The 17,572-nt window shown below is 38.3% G+C and overlaps 2 protein-coding genes across 2 annotated transcripts; one reads left to right on the forward strand and one right to left on the reverse strand.

Annotated features, from left to right (window-relative positions):
• The first annotated feature begins 5,766 nt into the window (after positions 1-5,766).
• Positions 5,767-7,341, forward strand: LOC138339482 (uncharacterized). Its single transcript, XM_069291081.1, has 2 exons — positions 5,767-5,949; positions 6,013-7,341. The coding sequence occupies exons 1-2, from the start codon at positions 5,767-5,769 to the stop codon at positions 7,339-7,341; spliced, it is 1,512 nt and encodes a 503-aa protein (XP_069147182.1).
• A 6,344-nt stretch (positions 7,342-13,685) lies between these two features.
• LOC101254291 (ABC transporter C family member 14) lies at positions 13,686-16,305 on the reverse strand. The gene is made up of 4 exons (XM_069291082.1): positions 14,802-16,305; positions 14,395-14,715; positions 14,215-14,301; positions 13,686-14,138 (listed from the first exon to the last, which is right to left on the reverse strand). Exons 1-4 carry the CDS (start codon positions 16,299-16,301, stop codon positions 13,686-13,688), a joined length of 2,361 nt encoding a protein of 786 aa, XP_069147183.1. The 5' UTR covers positions 16,302-16,305.
• Positions 16,306-17,572: the final 1,267 nt, after the last annotated feature.

Genomic DNA, 17,572 nt, shown 5'->3' on the forward strand with positions numbered 1-17,572 from the left:
GGTGTGACGGTCCGTCACAGGCGTCGGTTGGGAGGGTGCTAGGGCTTATGCGATGGACCCTATGACGGTCCGTCGTGTATACGACGGACCGTCATCGGGGTCTCGTTCTGAATATCAGAGACCGAACTGTAGGTACCCTAAGCAACCCCAATGAACACACATGGTCTTGTAGTGTTGTGGACCTCTATGTGTCTATCCCAACTACCTAGGAAACTATTAATGTGAAATCACCTATGTCTGGGGTTATTAACATGGCAAAGTCAAATATTTAGAGCCTAGGTCTAGACATAATCATATCAAGGGAACAAGATACGACTAGGAACGAATCTAATACTAATTAATAAACAAAAATATAAGAAAAATGAGTATAAATTTAGAGACACATACCTTGGAGATGGAGAAAACACAAGTGGGGAATGATTCAGGTGGCAAGGTAGATACCCAAAAGCAGCAGCACCGACAAGTAACTGAAAGTAATAAGGTTTGGGGATATTATGGGAGTAATGATCAGTGGGGGAAGTGGAAAAGAGAGGGGAGATGAGAGGAAGTTGGAAGTAATGGGGTGGAATATGGAGGGGTGGGGAGTATAAACGGTCAAATGTTTTAAAAAGGTCCAGCCGGGTCGGGTCGGGTTAATTTCATTAATCGCACGACGGTTCCACGACGACGGTCCGTCTCACATGCGACGCCCCATCGTGGTGTCCGTCGTGTGTGCCCTAATTTCAAAAATGACAGAAATACGTACCTGGTGTGACGGTGCATACGACGGTCCGTTTCAGTCGAGACTGTACGTCGTTGTATCCGTCAGTGGCTACTGCGGAGTAGTTTTCTGCAGAATTTCATGGTGATGTGCCTGCAAATTTAAAACCCATTTATAGAAAAATGCTACCATTATTAAAAAGACGATAAGTATTGGGTTGCCTCCCAACAAGCGCCAGATTTAACGTCGCGGCACGACTGGGGCCACTTGATTACTCAGACTTCATCAAGATGACATGCCTCTATCACTTTATTCCCCGATGCTTTATGCCCAAAATAGAGTTTTATTCTATCTCTATTCTTCTGAAACCGCACTCCCTCCTTAGCTTTTAACTCAACTGCCCCATGAGGGAATACTTGGGTAATCAAGTAAGGGCCAGTCCATTTGGACTTGAGCCTACCTGGAAGACAAGGCACCCCAGAACTGTCTACAAGTACAAAATCCCCAACCACAAACTCTTGTTTTGCAAATTTTTGTTCAGTCCCCTTCTTCATCTTTTCTTTGTGGGATATGGCAGATACCGATTGGAGCTCACCACTCTGCCTCATGGTCCTACAAATGTTGAAGGTTGCTTCTTCATTATTCAACCGAAATGTCATCTGTCCCTTCTCCATGTCAACTAAGGCTCTACCTGTAGCAAGAAATGGCCTCCCAAGAATAATGGGCACCTCGAAATCGACTTCGCAATCAAGAATAACAAAATCTGCTGGAAAGATGAATGACTCCACTTTTACTAGCACATCATGGAGTATCCCTATAGGCTTTTTCACAGTCCGATCGGCCATCAGTAGCCACATCGTAGTGGGTTTTGGATCCCCCAAACCCAACTTCTTGTAAATTGAGAGGGGCATTAGATTTATGCTTGCCCCCAGATCACATAATGCTTTCACAAAATGTAATGACCCAACTGTGCAAGGAATAGTGAACGCACCCGGATCTTCTTTCTTTTGTACTAGGGATCTTGTAGCGATAGCACTACAATGCTGCAATCTATCATCATCCTCAAACGTGACCGATCTTTTCTTGGTGACCAGATCTTTCGTAAATTTGGCATAACCGGGCATTTGTTCTAGAGCTTCTACCAAAGGGATATTGATAGAGAGCTGCTTCAACATTGTTATGAAGCGTCGGTATTTTCCATCCTCAGTCTTTTTCACTAATCTCTGAGGGAAGGGTGGTGGTGGCCTAGGCATGGGGATTACCTTGATGGGTACTTCTGCATCTGTTCCATTACTTTCATCTGTTTCACCACTACCCTTTACCACCTTATCATTATCCTTTCTTACATTTTTCTCAGCAGATGGCATGGGTGGGTCAATGGTTTGCCTACCACCCCGAGTAGTAATTGTCATACAGTGTGCATCATTCTTTGGATTTTGGACAGTGTTGCTAGGAAGAGTGCCCGGTTGCCGTGTGTTCACTGTCGCAGATAATTGGGCCACTTGCAATTCGATCTGTTTAATCGAAATTGCGTGTGTGTCCACTTTTTGCCCAATACTAGCTAAATCACCCCTTAATTCTTTAATGTGCTCATCATTAGCATCGAACCTCCTCATCATTTTGTGCAACATATCCTTAACTCGCGCCATACTATCTCCACCATCCCTAGGAGTAACTTCACGATTTTGAAGAGGAACATAGGGTCCACTCCTGTCGTTTCTATTACCATAGTTACTCCTGTTGAAGTTGTTGTCGCGGTTGTAGTTACCATCTCGAACATAATGACCCTCACGGTTGTAGTTACCATAGTTCCGACCTTGGTTACCTTGACTTTGGCGCCAATTATCCTGATTTGAGCCTTGGGCGCTTGGTCGGAAACCCCCCATTTGTTCATTGACTGCATAGGAATCCTCCTCATAGTAACATTCACCGTTAGGGGGTGGTGGTTTAGCCAAGTAGTTGACTGCATTAATCTTTTCTGCACCCCCAGTGACATGTTTTAGTACCAACCCAAGCTCAGTTCTCATCTGAGCCATTTCTTCCCGAATATCATCTGTGGCTGGGTTGTGAGTGGACTGCACTGCGAAGGTGTTTCTCCCTGTATTGGACTTCCTAGTACTCCAAGCTTTGTTGTTACGGGAGATTTTCTCTAATTTCTCAGCAATCTCAGCATACATAAGATCCACCTGCTATAGTGTCCAACACCGCTTTATTGTTATCATCCTGTCCCCTATAGAAGTATTCCTTTAGTGACTCATCATCAATACAGTGATTTGGGACACTTCTCAAGAATGAGGTGAATCTATCCCAAGAACTACTAACTGACTCTCCTGGTAGTGCCACAAAGTTATTCACCCTGTCTTTGTGGTTTAATTTCTTGGAGACTGGATAGTAGCGTGCTAAGAAGACATCCCGTAGTTGGTTCCAAGTAAAAATAGAGTTGTATGGGAGCTCAGTAAACCACATAGCAGCCTCTCCCGTCAGTGAGAGAGGAAACACTCTGAGACCTATTACATCTAGATCAAAATCAGGCCTCCCCACACAACTCTTACACACTGCCCTTACCTTAGCTATATGGGCATGTGGATCCTCAGAAGGTAGCCCTGAAAACAAACCTCTGGCAGTGAGCATTTGCATCAGACTACTAGTTACCACAAAAGTGTGGCCTGTAGGTAGAGGAGGCAAAACCAGTGGCCCATCCGAATCTGCTATGTTATCATAGCCTCTGTAGTATGCTTGGGGCCGTGGAGCGGGATTCTGTCCCCTCTGTTGATGTTCACCCGGAGCATCGGGTAACATCTGACCATGAACATCAGCCGGAGCTGGGATGTTCTGGTTTGGATCCTCATCATTGATTTCCAAGTTACGATTCATGTTTCGCAGTGTACGTTCTAGCTCGTGATCGTAGGGGAACAACGGTTCTCTTCCTCTCCGTGTATTTGGCATACAAGGAGGATAATTCTGAAAAGGAATCAAAAACAATAAAACAAAGTAAAATCAAGAAAATATCAACTAAACTATAGTAAGAAGTTCAAGTTAATCTAAAAGCTAAATTCCCCGGCAACGGCGCCAAAATTTGATACGCTCAAACTTACTTCTCAAATGAGAAGTAAAGCGGTCGCGTCAAGTAAATAACCCAACTAGTGAGGTTGGGATCGTTCCCACGAGGAAAATAGCCACCTACGGACCGTCACAAGCACGACGGACCGTCATAAGCTTCGTAGGTGGTCTCTTCTTCATTTTTCGCTCAAAATCTCTGCATTCAGCTTTAGACAGATTTCCTGCAAAACAAAGAAAAACTTATATCAAAATTAGCACAAAAAGGCTTTCGGACACAATAAACTTAAGGAAAAGGTATTAATTATACTGTGAAACCACGGTATATCATTGGGCTTCTACCATTTTAAAATTTTTCACAAACTAGTTGGCATGTTGTCTTTTTTTTCTTTGAAGAGAAAAAGGTCAAAAATGCTTCTAAATTATTCGAAAAGATTTAGATATATTGTCGTTTAAAGTTTGACTCATTCTTGTCTTCGTCGTCCAACTTTTCGTATAGATATGTCTTTATAGGCGTTAGTTGGTCTGCTGGAAGTATCCAGCTCATTTTCCATTTCTTTAAATGTCAATTAGAATCGCCACATCATTTTGATCTTACCACATGACATTTATATGAAAATGGAAAGATATTAATTATGCCCCTAAAATATTTAGGCCCATAAACACCTAATCAGATCTATAACTCAACCCCTCTTTAAAATAATATGCTCAACTTGTATCAAAGCCCTTCTTGATTACTATCAAAGTAGCACGATTTCATTCAACACTAGGATTCTTAAGATCCCTCATTACCTCAATCGATTTCATTTTGAGAAGCTCGTACGAGAATAAAAGAGTTTTGTAGTCATTTTCCACCATTCAAGTGTTTAAAAAATGAGTCAGTGATATGTTGATGTTTTGATGATTTGACAAACTTTAGTTATGATTAAACTCCAGTCACCCCAAGAATTCTTTTTGATAGGGGGAACTGATGAATAAGTATGTCATCATCAAAAAGGAGGAAAATGCTATGTTGATATTTTGATGAGTTGACAAACTTTGAGATGATGAACTCAAGTTATCCTAAGAATTCTTTTTGATAGAGGGAACTGGTGAATAAGTATGTTATCATCAAAAAGGGGGAAAATGTTAGTTCGAAGCTGAGTTAAGATGATAGATCGAACTTGATATGAAGTTTTGATGATTTAACAAACTTATCGATCTAACAAGGAACCAAATCCTTGTTATTGGAACTGCTGACAATAAGATGAATGATAAACTCAGTGTGAGGTATATTTGTGTGCTATCATCAAAAAGGGGGAAAATGTTATATTCTAGGTGTTTTGATGATCCTCACAAATGCGGGGACCTGGTTCCTGCCAGATGCTCTCGTCCAGGTACAAATAGGGTACAGTCATAAAAGTTGTCATGTCAGGTGGTAGGTAAAAAGTGCAGTATCCTACCAGAGTGCTCTGATACCTTAAAGAAGAATCTTTGTTGTATTTAGAGCTTTGTGTCTATGTACTTACATTGTAAATCTGTTCCTAATCTATAAAGGATTCAGATATTTATTTTTGGTTTGTAAAAGTCTAAATCAGTTAAGGTTAACTGATTTAGTGGGCAACATTGTTTTGTTGCTTAGTCAAATTCTAAGTCATCTAGAGTTAGGTGGTTTAGTGGGCGGTGTGGTATCCGCTTAGGCTCTTCAAGTAATAGGTAGATTACTTGATCGTGAGATTAATAACTTTTTCTCACATTGATTGTAACCGGGTTTCACTTTTGCTTGAGAAGATTAGTGAAGAAGGTTGTAAATCCTGTGCAACAGGTCGTGGTTTTACTCCGTTGAGAAAGGAGGTTTCCATGTAAACTGCTTGTGTTGTGTTCTTCATATTGTTTAATCTTCTGCACTGTTTTTGCTGTGTCAAGGGACCTGGTCCATTGACTGGTAGTGGACGCACATATTTCAACAAGTGGTATCAGAGCAGGTGCTCTCTATCTGGTTAACACCAAGAGAGAAGTTCCTGCGAGAAATGGCGTCACTACTGGATAAGCAAAGAAATCAGTCTCCCGCAAGACCTTCTCTGTTTGATAGTAAGCTATATAAATATTGGAAGATTCGGATGAGAGACTATCTCATGGCTGAGGATAGTGAAGTATGGGATGTCATATGTAAAGGTCCTTATGTGCCAAGCATGGAGGTTAAAGATGGAGAGGTCACAAGAGTCATTCCCAAAACTAGAAAATAATATAATGACTCTGACAGACTATTAATCCAGAAAAATCATAAAGCAAGAAAGCTCTTGATGTGTGGCCTTAGTATAAATGAATACGATCTGATTTCATCTTGTGAATCAGCCAAGGAAATTTGGGATCTGTTAAAAACAACTTATGAGGGCACTGAGAAAATAAGGAAATCTAAGCTAGATCTCTTTTCTACTCAGTTTGAAGATTTCACCATGAATGATGGTGAACTCATTCATGAAGTGCGCACTAGATTCTCCAACATCATAGATGAGCTCATGTTCCTTGAAGAACCTGTTCCTATTGTCAAGACTGCAGATGGTGAAGACAAAGAAGGGGACCAGGTCTGTTCCGAGATAAGCAGAAGAGAAGTTTTCTTCAGGGCAGTAAAAAGAGAAATGACTGCATGGGAAAAATCCTCAAGTGATTCAGATGATTCTGAAAACACAGATAATGGTTTTATGGCAAAGTCAGACGAGGAAGATTCTGATGAAAAGGTAACTCTATCTTATTTCAAGCAAAACTTGAATACCTTTTCTACTAGTAAGTTGAGAAAGTTGGCTGTTGTATTACTTGATTTGATAAGTGAGATAAAAGATGAGAAGGATCTCGTAAACAACAACCTATATATCTCTCAAGATGGAAAAATTGCATTAGTTGCCCAAATATCTGATATTAAAAGTCAAATGCTTGTTCTAGAAGCTGAAAATCTAGAATTGAAGAAAAGGATGAAAGGGGTAACTAATAAAACTTTCAAAGGAAAGAATGAGGCAAGCAGCTTGCAGCTTGAGCTTGAAAATAAGCTGCACACTGCTGAAATGAAGACCAAAATTGCATTAGAAAGAAATCTTGAGTTAGAGAGGGACCTGGTCCGTGTAAAAGAGGAACTGGAAAAATCTCTCAAATGGACCAATTCCTCTAAGATTCTTACAAATCTGATCGGTCAAGACAACAACAGTAGAAGAGGGTTAGGCTGTGACAAGATAAAATCCTCCTACAATCCTCGAAGAAAAAGTGTTCCTGATGCTGACAATCTGTTGTCTGAGAATTGTTGTCGAGATGGAAATCATAAGAAAGATTGTCCAATTTTGGAAAAATTTGAAGGAGGTTCGTCAAATTATTCCAAACAGCTGAAAAGAGCTAAAGAAAGGCATGTGAAGTTTGTCCGATCTGAAAGTAATCAAGAAAAGAAAGAAAGGAAACCTGGTCTTCATGCAAAATTTTTCAGATCCGATAGTAATGTGGAAACGGAGCATAAGGGACCTGGTCCTCGCTATCATTTTAGCAAGAAAACTTTGCCCCCTTGGACAGGAAGGATTCTTGTTAAGACTTTTAACAGTTATTGGGAACTCTGTTTGAAGTAGGTTCCTAAGTCTAACAAGTAATTCTGGTGCAGAAGAGAGGAAGCTGTCAGTGTGGGTTTATAAATAGCAGATGCTCAAAACACATGACTAAGAAGGTTACAAAACTTCCTCTCTCTCAAGACACTTCAAGGTGGAGGTGTCTCTTTTGGCGAATGGCAAGAAACACTACATTCTTGGTGTAGATTTATGATGAATGAAATGAATCTAAGCTCTTATCAGATAACTATTTTGTCACAAACTTGCTCTCTCGAGTGATGATTTTTGATACAAAAGAGATGCAAGAACATGTATATTGCTGATCTGTTTACTGCTCATTGTGATAGTCTCACTGAACTTAATGCTCAAGGTATGAATGCTGAGGTATAATTAAGGAGACGTGCTCATGAGTGTTGCTTTGCTGCACAAACCTGTGTCAGAGGACTTGGTCCAGTCTGCATAAAATAATATTTGCAAATGACAAAGGTTGTGATGATGATGTTAAGGAGAAGCAGATCAGACCTCCTTCATGTGAAATATGCAGACTTTGAATCTTTCAAGAAACTTTCGACTGAAGTGATATATGGTACATGTTTGTGACCAAAACGATGATAATGAGAAGTTATATCTCAACATTGATAAAAGAATAATTGTGGTACACTCTTCCTCCAGAAAGGCTTATCAGGGATATAGTAAAAATGGTCATGTGTTTATTGATGAGTCTAGAAGATTTTAGAAGGCTCAAGGAAAAAAGTTTTTGAGATAGAAGAGTTGCTTCAAAATCAGAGAGATGGTTTAAATAGTAAGTTTGCTGAAGAACATCCTCTTCATGAATCCAACAATCTCAAAAAGGATGATGCAGATGATGAACCTGATAAGGGACCTGGTTTTCTAGACAGTGTTGAACAAAGATGATGCAGTTCAAACTGATAATGTGAATTTTGAAGGTGAGAATGAAGAAGAAACTCTGATAGTCAGTTCCTCAACAAGTTGATCGGTTGTCCAAGTTGCTCCTCAACAATATATTCAAGAGAGGTAAAAATGTCAAAAACTTTTCTCTTTGAATTCAATATGCAAGGAACTGCTGATCATTCAGGCACATATTGATGATGTCATCTTTGAGGCAATCTTTGAGGTGTTGTGTGAATAGAAGCTTTGTTAAAAGGCAAGATTCAATTGCTCTTTCATCAACTAAGGCAATAAATGTGGCAAGTGCAGCTTGATGGGTTCAACTCTTGTGGATCAGGAAACATCTTGAAGCTCATAAAAATCTGACTGAATAAATCAAGATGATGATGGAAATGCTAAAACCTTCTTGAATGGATCCTACCTGAAGCAATCAACTCTTTCAATGACTATGAAAAGGGAGAAGGTATCCTTGTTTTTCGGTTATGTATGTTTTAGCAAATTCAGTTTCATACCTTTTGTAGGTATACACACATGGAAAAGGGGATGAAGAAAAAGGGAGGTCAGGATAGATCTAGGCAATGACATTCAAACAACAGAGAGGGACCTGGTCTTTTCTCGAAGGTTAGAAATCTTAACATTGCAGTTTGAATTATGTATGAGAGCCATTAAAATTGCCACATGTCTGTCCTTCAAGAATCTGACTGTTGTCTGATCTTTTGAGTGCCAAAATAATACCTTATTTTATCTTTCTTTATATTCCATATTTCTTTCTATTTCCCCAGAAAAATCAAGTTGCCTTCCAAATATCAAGGTGCTTCGAAATTTTCTTTTCTCTTCTTTTCAAACACACTTCAAATTGTTAACCCCTTGATTCTTACTGGAGAATTCTTTGATGAAAATGTTTCAAGTGTGAAGAGGGATCTGGTCCTCCATGAAAAATGAAGAAGTGGAAAAGATGATGCTAAAAAAAAGGAGAAGTTGATATTCTGAGAACTCAAAGTTTTCTGAAGAGGAAGGTGTGTAAAAAAAACCAAAAGAAAGAAAGAAAGAAAATCTTCTTGGTTCCTCAATTGTTGATCTATTCATCTCGGAGGCCTTGAGTTGTTTGTGTTACCAATCTTTCTGTTATGAAAAACTCAGGCTGATGTTGGAAGCTATGACAGTTGCTCGTGTTAACTGGAATACTCAAATGGGTTGTTTAAAAGTCAGCTTCTGAAACAACACTATCAGAGGGACCAGGTGCCCAAAAAAAAATTGGCAGCCCTAAAGGTTAAACATACAGGTTGGGCTGCACATCATGTTGTACGCTAAGAGAAAATTCTTGAAATCTTATGCTAGGGATATGCTCAACTAATTCTATTCTTTCAATCCCTTGCCTCTAAATCATTCATTCTCTTCCTACCTCTCTATGTCAGTCCTCATTTATCTCTTGGGCATTGTTCTGGTTTTCATCTGTAATCATACATGCAATGCTTTGATGACTGATCTTTTGTTTATGGATGTTAAATGTCTTGTTTCTACTGACTTGTCTCATTACTTTTATGCCTTTTTGCTCATGCTCTGTGTTGCCCAAGTGGCCATGAATTTGCAAGAACTATATTTCTGTCAACTTGGTTTACTGCTTTAACCCTTTTTTATGATGTCAAAAGGGGGAAAGTTGTTAAGGTAAGGTATGAGATCAATAGTGTTATAACTGCTTGAAGAAGACATGGTCACATCGATAGGAGGAATCAATGGTAGCTACTTGAAGAGATATGGTCATGCTGACAGGGGGAATAAATGCTTGCTACCTGATGAGGACCTGGTCCTGTCGATAGGCGGAAGAAGATGTTTGTCATCATCAAAAAGGGGGAAGATGATATGTTGATGTTTTGATGATTTGACAAACTTTAGGTATGATTAAACTCCAGTCACCCCAAGAATTCTTTTTGATAGAGGGAACTGATGAATAGTCTTGTTGAAATATGTGCGTCCACTACCAGTCAATGGACCAGGCCCCTTGACACAGCAAAAACAGTGCAGAAGATTAAACAATATGAAGAACACAACACAAGCAGTTTACGTGGAAACCTCCTTGCTCAACGGAGTAAAACCACGACCTGTTGCACAGGATTTACAACCTTCTTCACTAATCTTCTCAAGCAAAAGTGAAACCCAGTTACAATCAATGTGAGAAAAAGTTATTAATCTCACGATAAAGTAATCTACCTATTACTTGAAGAGCCTAAGCGGATACCACACCGCCCACCAAACCACCTAACTCTAGATGACTTAGAATTTGACTAAGCAACAAAACAATGTTTCCCACTAAATCAGTTAACCTTAACTGATTTAGACTTTTACAAACCAAAAACAAATATCTGAATCCTTTATAGATTAGGAACAAATTTACAATGTAAGTACATAGACACAAAGCTCTAAATACAACAAAGATTCCTCTTTACTCTATCAGGTCCTTCTGTTGAGTTGAGCAATGTTCTTCCTTGAAGATGGCCTTCTGTTCAAGCTTGTGAATTTTCAGAGAAAATCCAAATTTAATTTGCCAAGTCTTGAATTTGTATTTGTTGGAAAGAGATAATATCATTTCCCACAAATTCGTTGAAGTCATCCCATTGGCTGAAGGCCTGCTGTTGGAAAAGCTGTGCACCTACCGCATCAGAGATGACAACTTTTCTGACAGGTGTCTTTTCGTCCTTTTCACGTCGCTGTCTTGCAGGTACCAGGTCCCTTGCTTGGGGGAACCAGGTCCCTTGCAAACTTCTATATGAGTTCTTGAAAAGGCTTACTGGCTGACTTCCTTCTTTGGATGAATGAATATAATATGGTGTTTGTCATGCTAAAAGTATCAAACATAAAGAGTTATTATCCGTTGGACAAACACCCTCCTCCATTCTGATTGGTGTAGTACACTGACGCCTTACCAACCTCTGACATGACAGCTTTACAGCTGTAACTAATTATGTATCTGATGGAGGAAACTCTGTCTGGTACCAGGTCCCTGCATTTGTGAGATACTGAAACATACAATCTCGTCCGCTCTTCTTATTGGTGTAGGATACTGCACTTTTCACCTACCACCTGACATGACAACTTTTATGACTGTACCCCATTTGTATCTGGACGAGAGCACTCTGGCAGGAACCAGGTCCCCGCATTTGTGAGGATCATCAAAACACCTAGAATATAACATTTTCCCCCTTTTTGATGATAGCACACAAATATACCTCACACTGAGTTTATCATTCATCTTATTGTCAGCAGTTCCAATAACAAGGATTTGGTTCCTTGTTAGATCGATAAGTTTGTTAAATCATCAAAACTTCATATCAAGTTCGAGCTATCATCTTAACTCAGCTTCAAACTAACAGTCAAAATTCGAGTATTTCAAGTATGTCGATAGTGGAATGTCAATGTGGTATATCAACAAGGATTTTAACGTCTTTCACTTCAACTAATGCTGGAAATGTTTATATATGTGTTGTAAGCCTAATGTAAATTTATCATACAATTTCATTAATTTTTATATGTTTAGCGAGTATTGATATCAAGCTCATAATTGTACAAGGTTATAAACATGATTATCCGAAATGGATTGATGATCCGCTCTATTGTAGAGTTATGAATCTCATCCACAATTTAAAGAAGGAAAACAATGATCTTCATCGTGAAAAAAAAAAGTTTGAAGACGAGGATGACTGATCTTGAAAAGTATTTGGCATTTAAAATTGAAGAAAATTGTGAATGTCTGTCTAGATGAAATTACCGTTCCCAAGAGTGAGGAGGTTGTTGTTAATAATAAAGATGTTGTTGTCGATAAGTCAAAGAAATTTTTTTTATAAAATGTGAATTGTAATAGCTATGTTTTGATATTGTTTTGCAGCATTCATCACATTCTGGGTAATGACATATCGTCCTCTTGAGTTGTCATTCTTCTGTTTGAGGGGACAAACTTATCCTTTTTGATGTCTTTGCCCTTCTCAAAGTTTGCCTTTTTCTGCTCTAAGGCCCAAAGTGGACAGAATTTAATGAAGTGATCTGGGCTCCCACACTTATGACAAACCTGGTCTTTAGTGTTTTCAGATGGTTTTTGAGAAGCTTTCTTTTAAAAGGTCTGCCCTCTCTTTAGCATTCTGGTGAACCTTTTGGTTATGAAGGCAATATTTTCACCTTCAAAATCATCTGATGCAGTAGCTTTTAGAAACAGGTTCCTTTCCTTTCTTTTTCCTCCAATTTCCTTTTCTTGGTTTTTCTTGAGTTCGTATGTGATGAGATTACCAATTAACTCATCCATTGCCAGTGAGTCTAGGTCATGGGCTTTAGTGATAGCCTCAACTTTGTTTTCCCAGGTTTCAGGAAGGACACTCAACAGTTTCCTTACTGCCTTTCCATTAGGCACTATCTCTCCTAAAGAGTACATCTCATTAATGATGGAGGTGAACCTGGTGTGCATGTCTTGAATAGTCTTCCCTTCTACCATCCTGAACAGCTCATTTTGCCTGTTCAAGTTATCAATTTTAGACTTCTTGACTTGTGTTGTTCCCTCATGAGCGATTTGCAGTGTTTCCCATGTGGCTTTGGCATCCTGACAAGACGAGATTCGATTGTATTCGTCTGGTCCTATGCCACATATCAGAATTTTCTTGGCTTTGGCATTGTTATGAATTGCAAGCTTGTCTTCAGCATTCCATTCTTTTCTTTCCTTTGGGATTTTGGTGATTCCATCAGTTGCGGTTTTCATAGATCAGGGTTTTCGCCAATAAGATGGTCCATCATACAATTTTTCCACCATCCATAATATTTGTCATTGAACAGTAGTGGTCGTGTTTGTGAAGCTCCTTCTTGTGGGGTAGGTGGTGCTGCCATTGAGTCTTTTCAAGGTGTGAATCTTTTATCGAAAAGATCTGCTCTGATACCAATTGAAGAAACCTCACCGCAGAATAAGAACCAGGTTCTTGTAAGTTGCTTTTACGTAAAGACACAAACACTTATTGAATTAAAAACCTTCCTCACTCAAGGAAGGAAAAACCTCGTTTTATTAATTCAACTATAAGATTTTGTGATTACAACTCAATAATCAAAAGTCTTATCATTACTACCTCCCTCGATTGACTCCAATCGATCTCTCCAAAAGGCCAAACCCACCTTTTGTTACAACTCTTACTAACACTCAACCCTACAAAGAGCCAAACCCACCCTTTGTACAATAAACTGTAAATTACAATCAAGAACAAAACAATAAAACAGTTCTACACGTTAAAAACCTTCTCACTCAAGAATGTTTTAGACGTGGTAAACCTATCAATCTTGAAGACTTCAGTTTGATGAATAATTCTCCCTTTTCTCTCTATGTGAAGTCGTCGGAATCTTCATCTGCATCGTGCTCTTCTTATAGAGATTCTTTTGCCTTGTACAATCCTTATCAGATAAGTTAAGGAAGTTATTGTTAAACAAGGATTCCTTTAATATATTATTTTTGGCTTTGACAAATAACTCCATTTTACTCGATCTTGGACTATAGCTTGGCTTCTTTTGCTGCGTACAGTTGCTACTGTTCTTTGCGCTTCTTGTCTATCATTAAAACATGAATTATCGATTCTATCAGAGAAATACAAGAATCCTTTGTTATGCTTTAGATATTGTATGTATGGCTTCAATCCAGCGTCTCCTACTTCTCGTTCTTCTGCTTTGATTAATTGATCTCCTTTTAGAGAAACTACATGATCTCGTTCCTCGGAGGAAACATTATCATCAAACTCTATCTCAGCTTCTATAGGCCTTTTAGTAGCATGAACTTCTTGACATTTAGGATCAGAAGTAGTTTTTTGTGCATTAACAAGGTCCTGAAATTCTTCACTCTTTGTCAGCAACTCATCAAATGTACCGGATTCCATGATCTTCCCACTAGATATTAGCTATTAAAATGGGGATCGATTATAAACCTTTTTCATAAAACTAAAATTAACAGAGTTCTTCATGGAGGTTACTAACCAAAATAGAATCAAATGCTGGAAGAAATTCAACTTGGTGTGTTACCAGCAGCACAGTTTTTCCTGATAGAGCACCCATGACGTAATCCTGCCAAATCAAAACGCGGGATGTTGAGGATAATTTTCAATACTGAATATACTTTTCAATGAAGACAAATGGAGAAAACTTGATATAAAGTACATTAAACAGATTGGTCGAGGTATGTGCGTCTACAGCACTAAATGGATCATCCAAGAGGTAAATATGTGCATCCTGATAGAGGGCACGAGCAAGTTGAACCCTTTGCTTTTGCCCTCCACTCAAATTGTTACCTCTTTCTCCTATCTCAGTAAGATCACCAAATGGAAGCATCTCCAAGTCTTTCACCAGTGAACTCCTTTCTATAGCTTGCCGATATCTTTTTGGTTCCATATTTGATCCAAATAGGATGTTTTCTTGTATGGTCCCTGTCTGAATCCATGCTGTCTGTGAAACATAAGCTATCTTTCCATAAACATCAACCTGCAAAAAACAAAAAGAAGAAACAGTAACCTATTCTGATTACGCCGATACAGTAAGTATTCTCTACCAATACAACAAAGACTTACTGTGCCATTGATGTATGGAACTTCTCCAAGAATCAGAGACAAGAGGGTAGATTTCCCTGAGCCAACTTCACCGCATACGGCTAGTTTTTCACCATTTTTAATATCGAGATTTATGTCGTTTAACGTAGGCTTTAAAGTATTCATCTCCCAAGAAACATCAGTGCAGTTTATACAAATGTTCACATCATCTTGCCTTTTCTTCTTCATATCCCTTGTATGCATGTCAGGTTCCTCAAGAAATTTCACAATCCTCGACAGCGAAACCTTTGCTTCAATAAATGCCCCAACAACATCAGGGAGATTTCTAATAGGCTGCTGAACAAGGTTTATAGAGGCTAGAAATGTGAAAACATTGGTGACATGAAGAGGAACTCCAAACAAGTAACAAGCTACAAAAGTTGCAGATGAGACCAGAATAGGAGATGACCAAAACAGGACGAGGTAGTATCCTTTTTGTGTTTGTACAAATGAAAGCCACTTGGTTTCTTCTGATCTCAACTTGCTTATCGCGTCCATGAAATGTTTCTCCCAAGAATATAGCTTGAGAACCTTCATATGCGCGAGTGCTTCCGTGATTGCCTTTAGCCTTTTATCTTGTGCTATCATGAGGTTAGTCTGATACTTAAGCTGCAACTTGGATAACGGGGAATTCGCTACTACAGTTACTATTACAATCACTAATGCTGCTGATGCAGCTACCCCTATAGAATAGTACATTACACATAACACTAGGACGAGCTGAAGAAATGTCGTCCATATCTGATGAAACCAAAAGGGGAATTCACCTATTTTATGAGCATCCACAGTGACATAGTTCATTACCTGGCCAGGGGAATGAGTTTTCTTTGCAGCATTTAAGACATGGAGTTGTTTGTGAAATATAGCTGCAGTGAGTGAAGATTTTACTTGTAGTCCAATCAGTCTACTTCTGAAGAGCCATTGCCTCTCCGCTAAAGATTCCAAGCATTTGGCAAGGAAAAAGCCAGCTGTTAGAGCAAATCCTTCATACTTAAAGGATTCTCTTCCTTCAGCAACCTCGATGAACGTATGAAGAAACAACGGTCCTGTTGTCAGCGTTAAGACCTTAATTAGAGCAAACACCCCCGATATCAGGATAGATTTTTTGTGGCAGAGGAGTATTGCCATTAATATAGAAGGTTTTCCTAAAGGGTCTTTTCTTTTAAGCATATCCACTTTCTCATTGAACTGATCAAAACATGTTCCTGCTCCATCGGCTGATCTTAGATGAGGAACGTCTTCGTCCTCAAGAATCTTATTCTTACCTTTCTTCATTAGTGGATTCAACCACCAAAATGACAAATTCCCAAGAAATCCAGCATTTGCAAATGGAGTAATTCCATCTTGTAAAGGCTTATAACATGTCTCATCACATTCACTTCCCTTAATAAATCCAATGCAGAGCAAAAGTATTGCTCCAACAAAAGATAGTCCATTTAATAAATCTGTTACATTGCCATGATCATATTTAAATTTCCACATAGATGTTATGCAAAGAAACACTTGTATTACTTTGAATTTCAGCGTGAGTGTAATTTATGCACTTGTGTGATTAATGATTGAGTCGAGTATCACGCCTAATATGGAATATCATATTGGTTAGCTCAAATATCAGGCTGATACTGATTTACTAAAAGTTGGCTCTAATACCAAGCCTATGAAATAGAAGGGTTAGATTATGATACGAGATAAGAGGAAGGTGAAGGGCCTAGATGGTGGAGTTGGTAGCACAAAGAAGTGGGGTGCATGTTTTGAGATACATTGTAGGAAGTTTGAAGATGGTATTACTTGGCAGTAAGGGTGGTGACTGAATAGAGCAAGGTGGTATTATGTGGCACGGTTATGGATGCATAGTTACATGTTTGAATAAAAATGCTGAAAATTGCTAAATAGTTTATGTATTTCGTAAAAAGTATAGATAAGTTGTTGTTATTGATAGTGGTAGTGTTACTGTTGTTGTTGTTGTTAGTGTTAGTGTTAGTATTAATATTGTTGTTGTTGTTGTTGTTAGAACATAAAAGAATCACATTTATCTAGAAAATAATCATCTTTATCTTTCGCTATATTTTTTTGACATATTTATCTTTACCATTCAAGTTTGGAAACATATTTATCCTTATAATATGTTAACTTATCAATCAATTATGAGCTTAAAAAAGTCACAAGTTGATTATATCTTATAAGCACTTTAATGTTATCAAAACACGTAAATAAGTTTAAAAAATAATTGTAAAAGAAATTTGGTTAGCTTTTTTGGGTGGACGTACGTTTTTTTAGTTAGATTCTTTAATTTTTTATTTTAAAAAAATGTGTATTGTATATCAAATCAAATAAACTTGGTTCGGTTCGATTTGATTTTATTTTACTTTGGTTTGATTTTTATTAGTTTTTCAGTGTGAATGAAAAATGAAATGAAGGCAAATCAAAGTACAAGATACTTAAAATTTTGAAATGATATAAACGAATGACGTCTCTAACCGCGAAACATTTATTGTGCTAACTAAAGACTATATTTATCTTTATCAAAAACAGTGTACCTCCATCTACTTCTAAAAAAAACAAGTACAAAGATGAGTTCCTTTACATAATGATAAAAATATATTTGTCCTCTTGAGAATGAATATTTGAAGTTAACTATTGAATTGTATATTTATTGGTATTTTGATTTGTTCATGAATGATCCAATTGTTGAGTTAAATACTTGTATTGCGCGTGCACGCATGCATTATATATATTTGATTCTTCGATGCACC

Source organism: Solanum lycopersicum, chromosome 11, assembly GCF_036512215.1.
Source record: "Solanum lycopersicum chromosome 11, SLM_r2.1".
Lineage (NCBI taxonomy): Eukaryota > Viridiplantae > Streptophyta > Magnoliopsida > Solanales > Solanaceae > Solanum > Solanum lycopersicum.

Bases quoted from the DNA above. Each gene is read 5' to 3' on its own strand.
- LOC101254291 (XM_069291082.1), bottom strand. From the start codon at position 16,301: ATGTGGAAATTTAAATATGATCATGGCAATGTAACAGATTTATTAAAT. The intron at 14,302-14,394 runs GTACTTTATATC...TTGATTTGGCAG, and splicing joins CCTCGACCAATCTGTTTAAT to GATTACGTCATGGGTGCTCT. The intron at 14,139-14,214 runs GTTAGTAACCTC...CCATTTTAATAG, and splicing joins CAGCATTTGATTCTATTTTG to CTAATATCTAGTGGGAAGAT.
- LOC138339482 (XM_069291081.1), top strand. From the start codon at position 5,767: ATGGCGTCACTACTGGATAAGCAAAGAAATCAGTCTCCCGCAAGACCT. The intron at 5,950-6,012 runs GTCACAAGAGTC...CTATTAATCCAG, and splicing joins TGGAGGTTAAAGATGGAGAG to AAAAATCATAAAGCAAGAAA.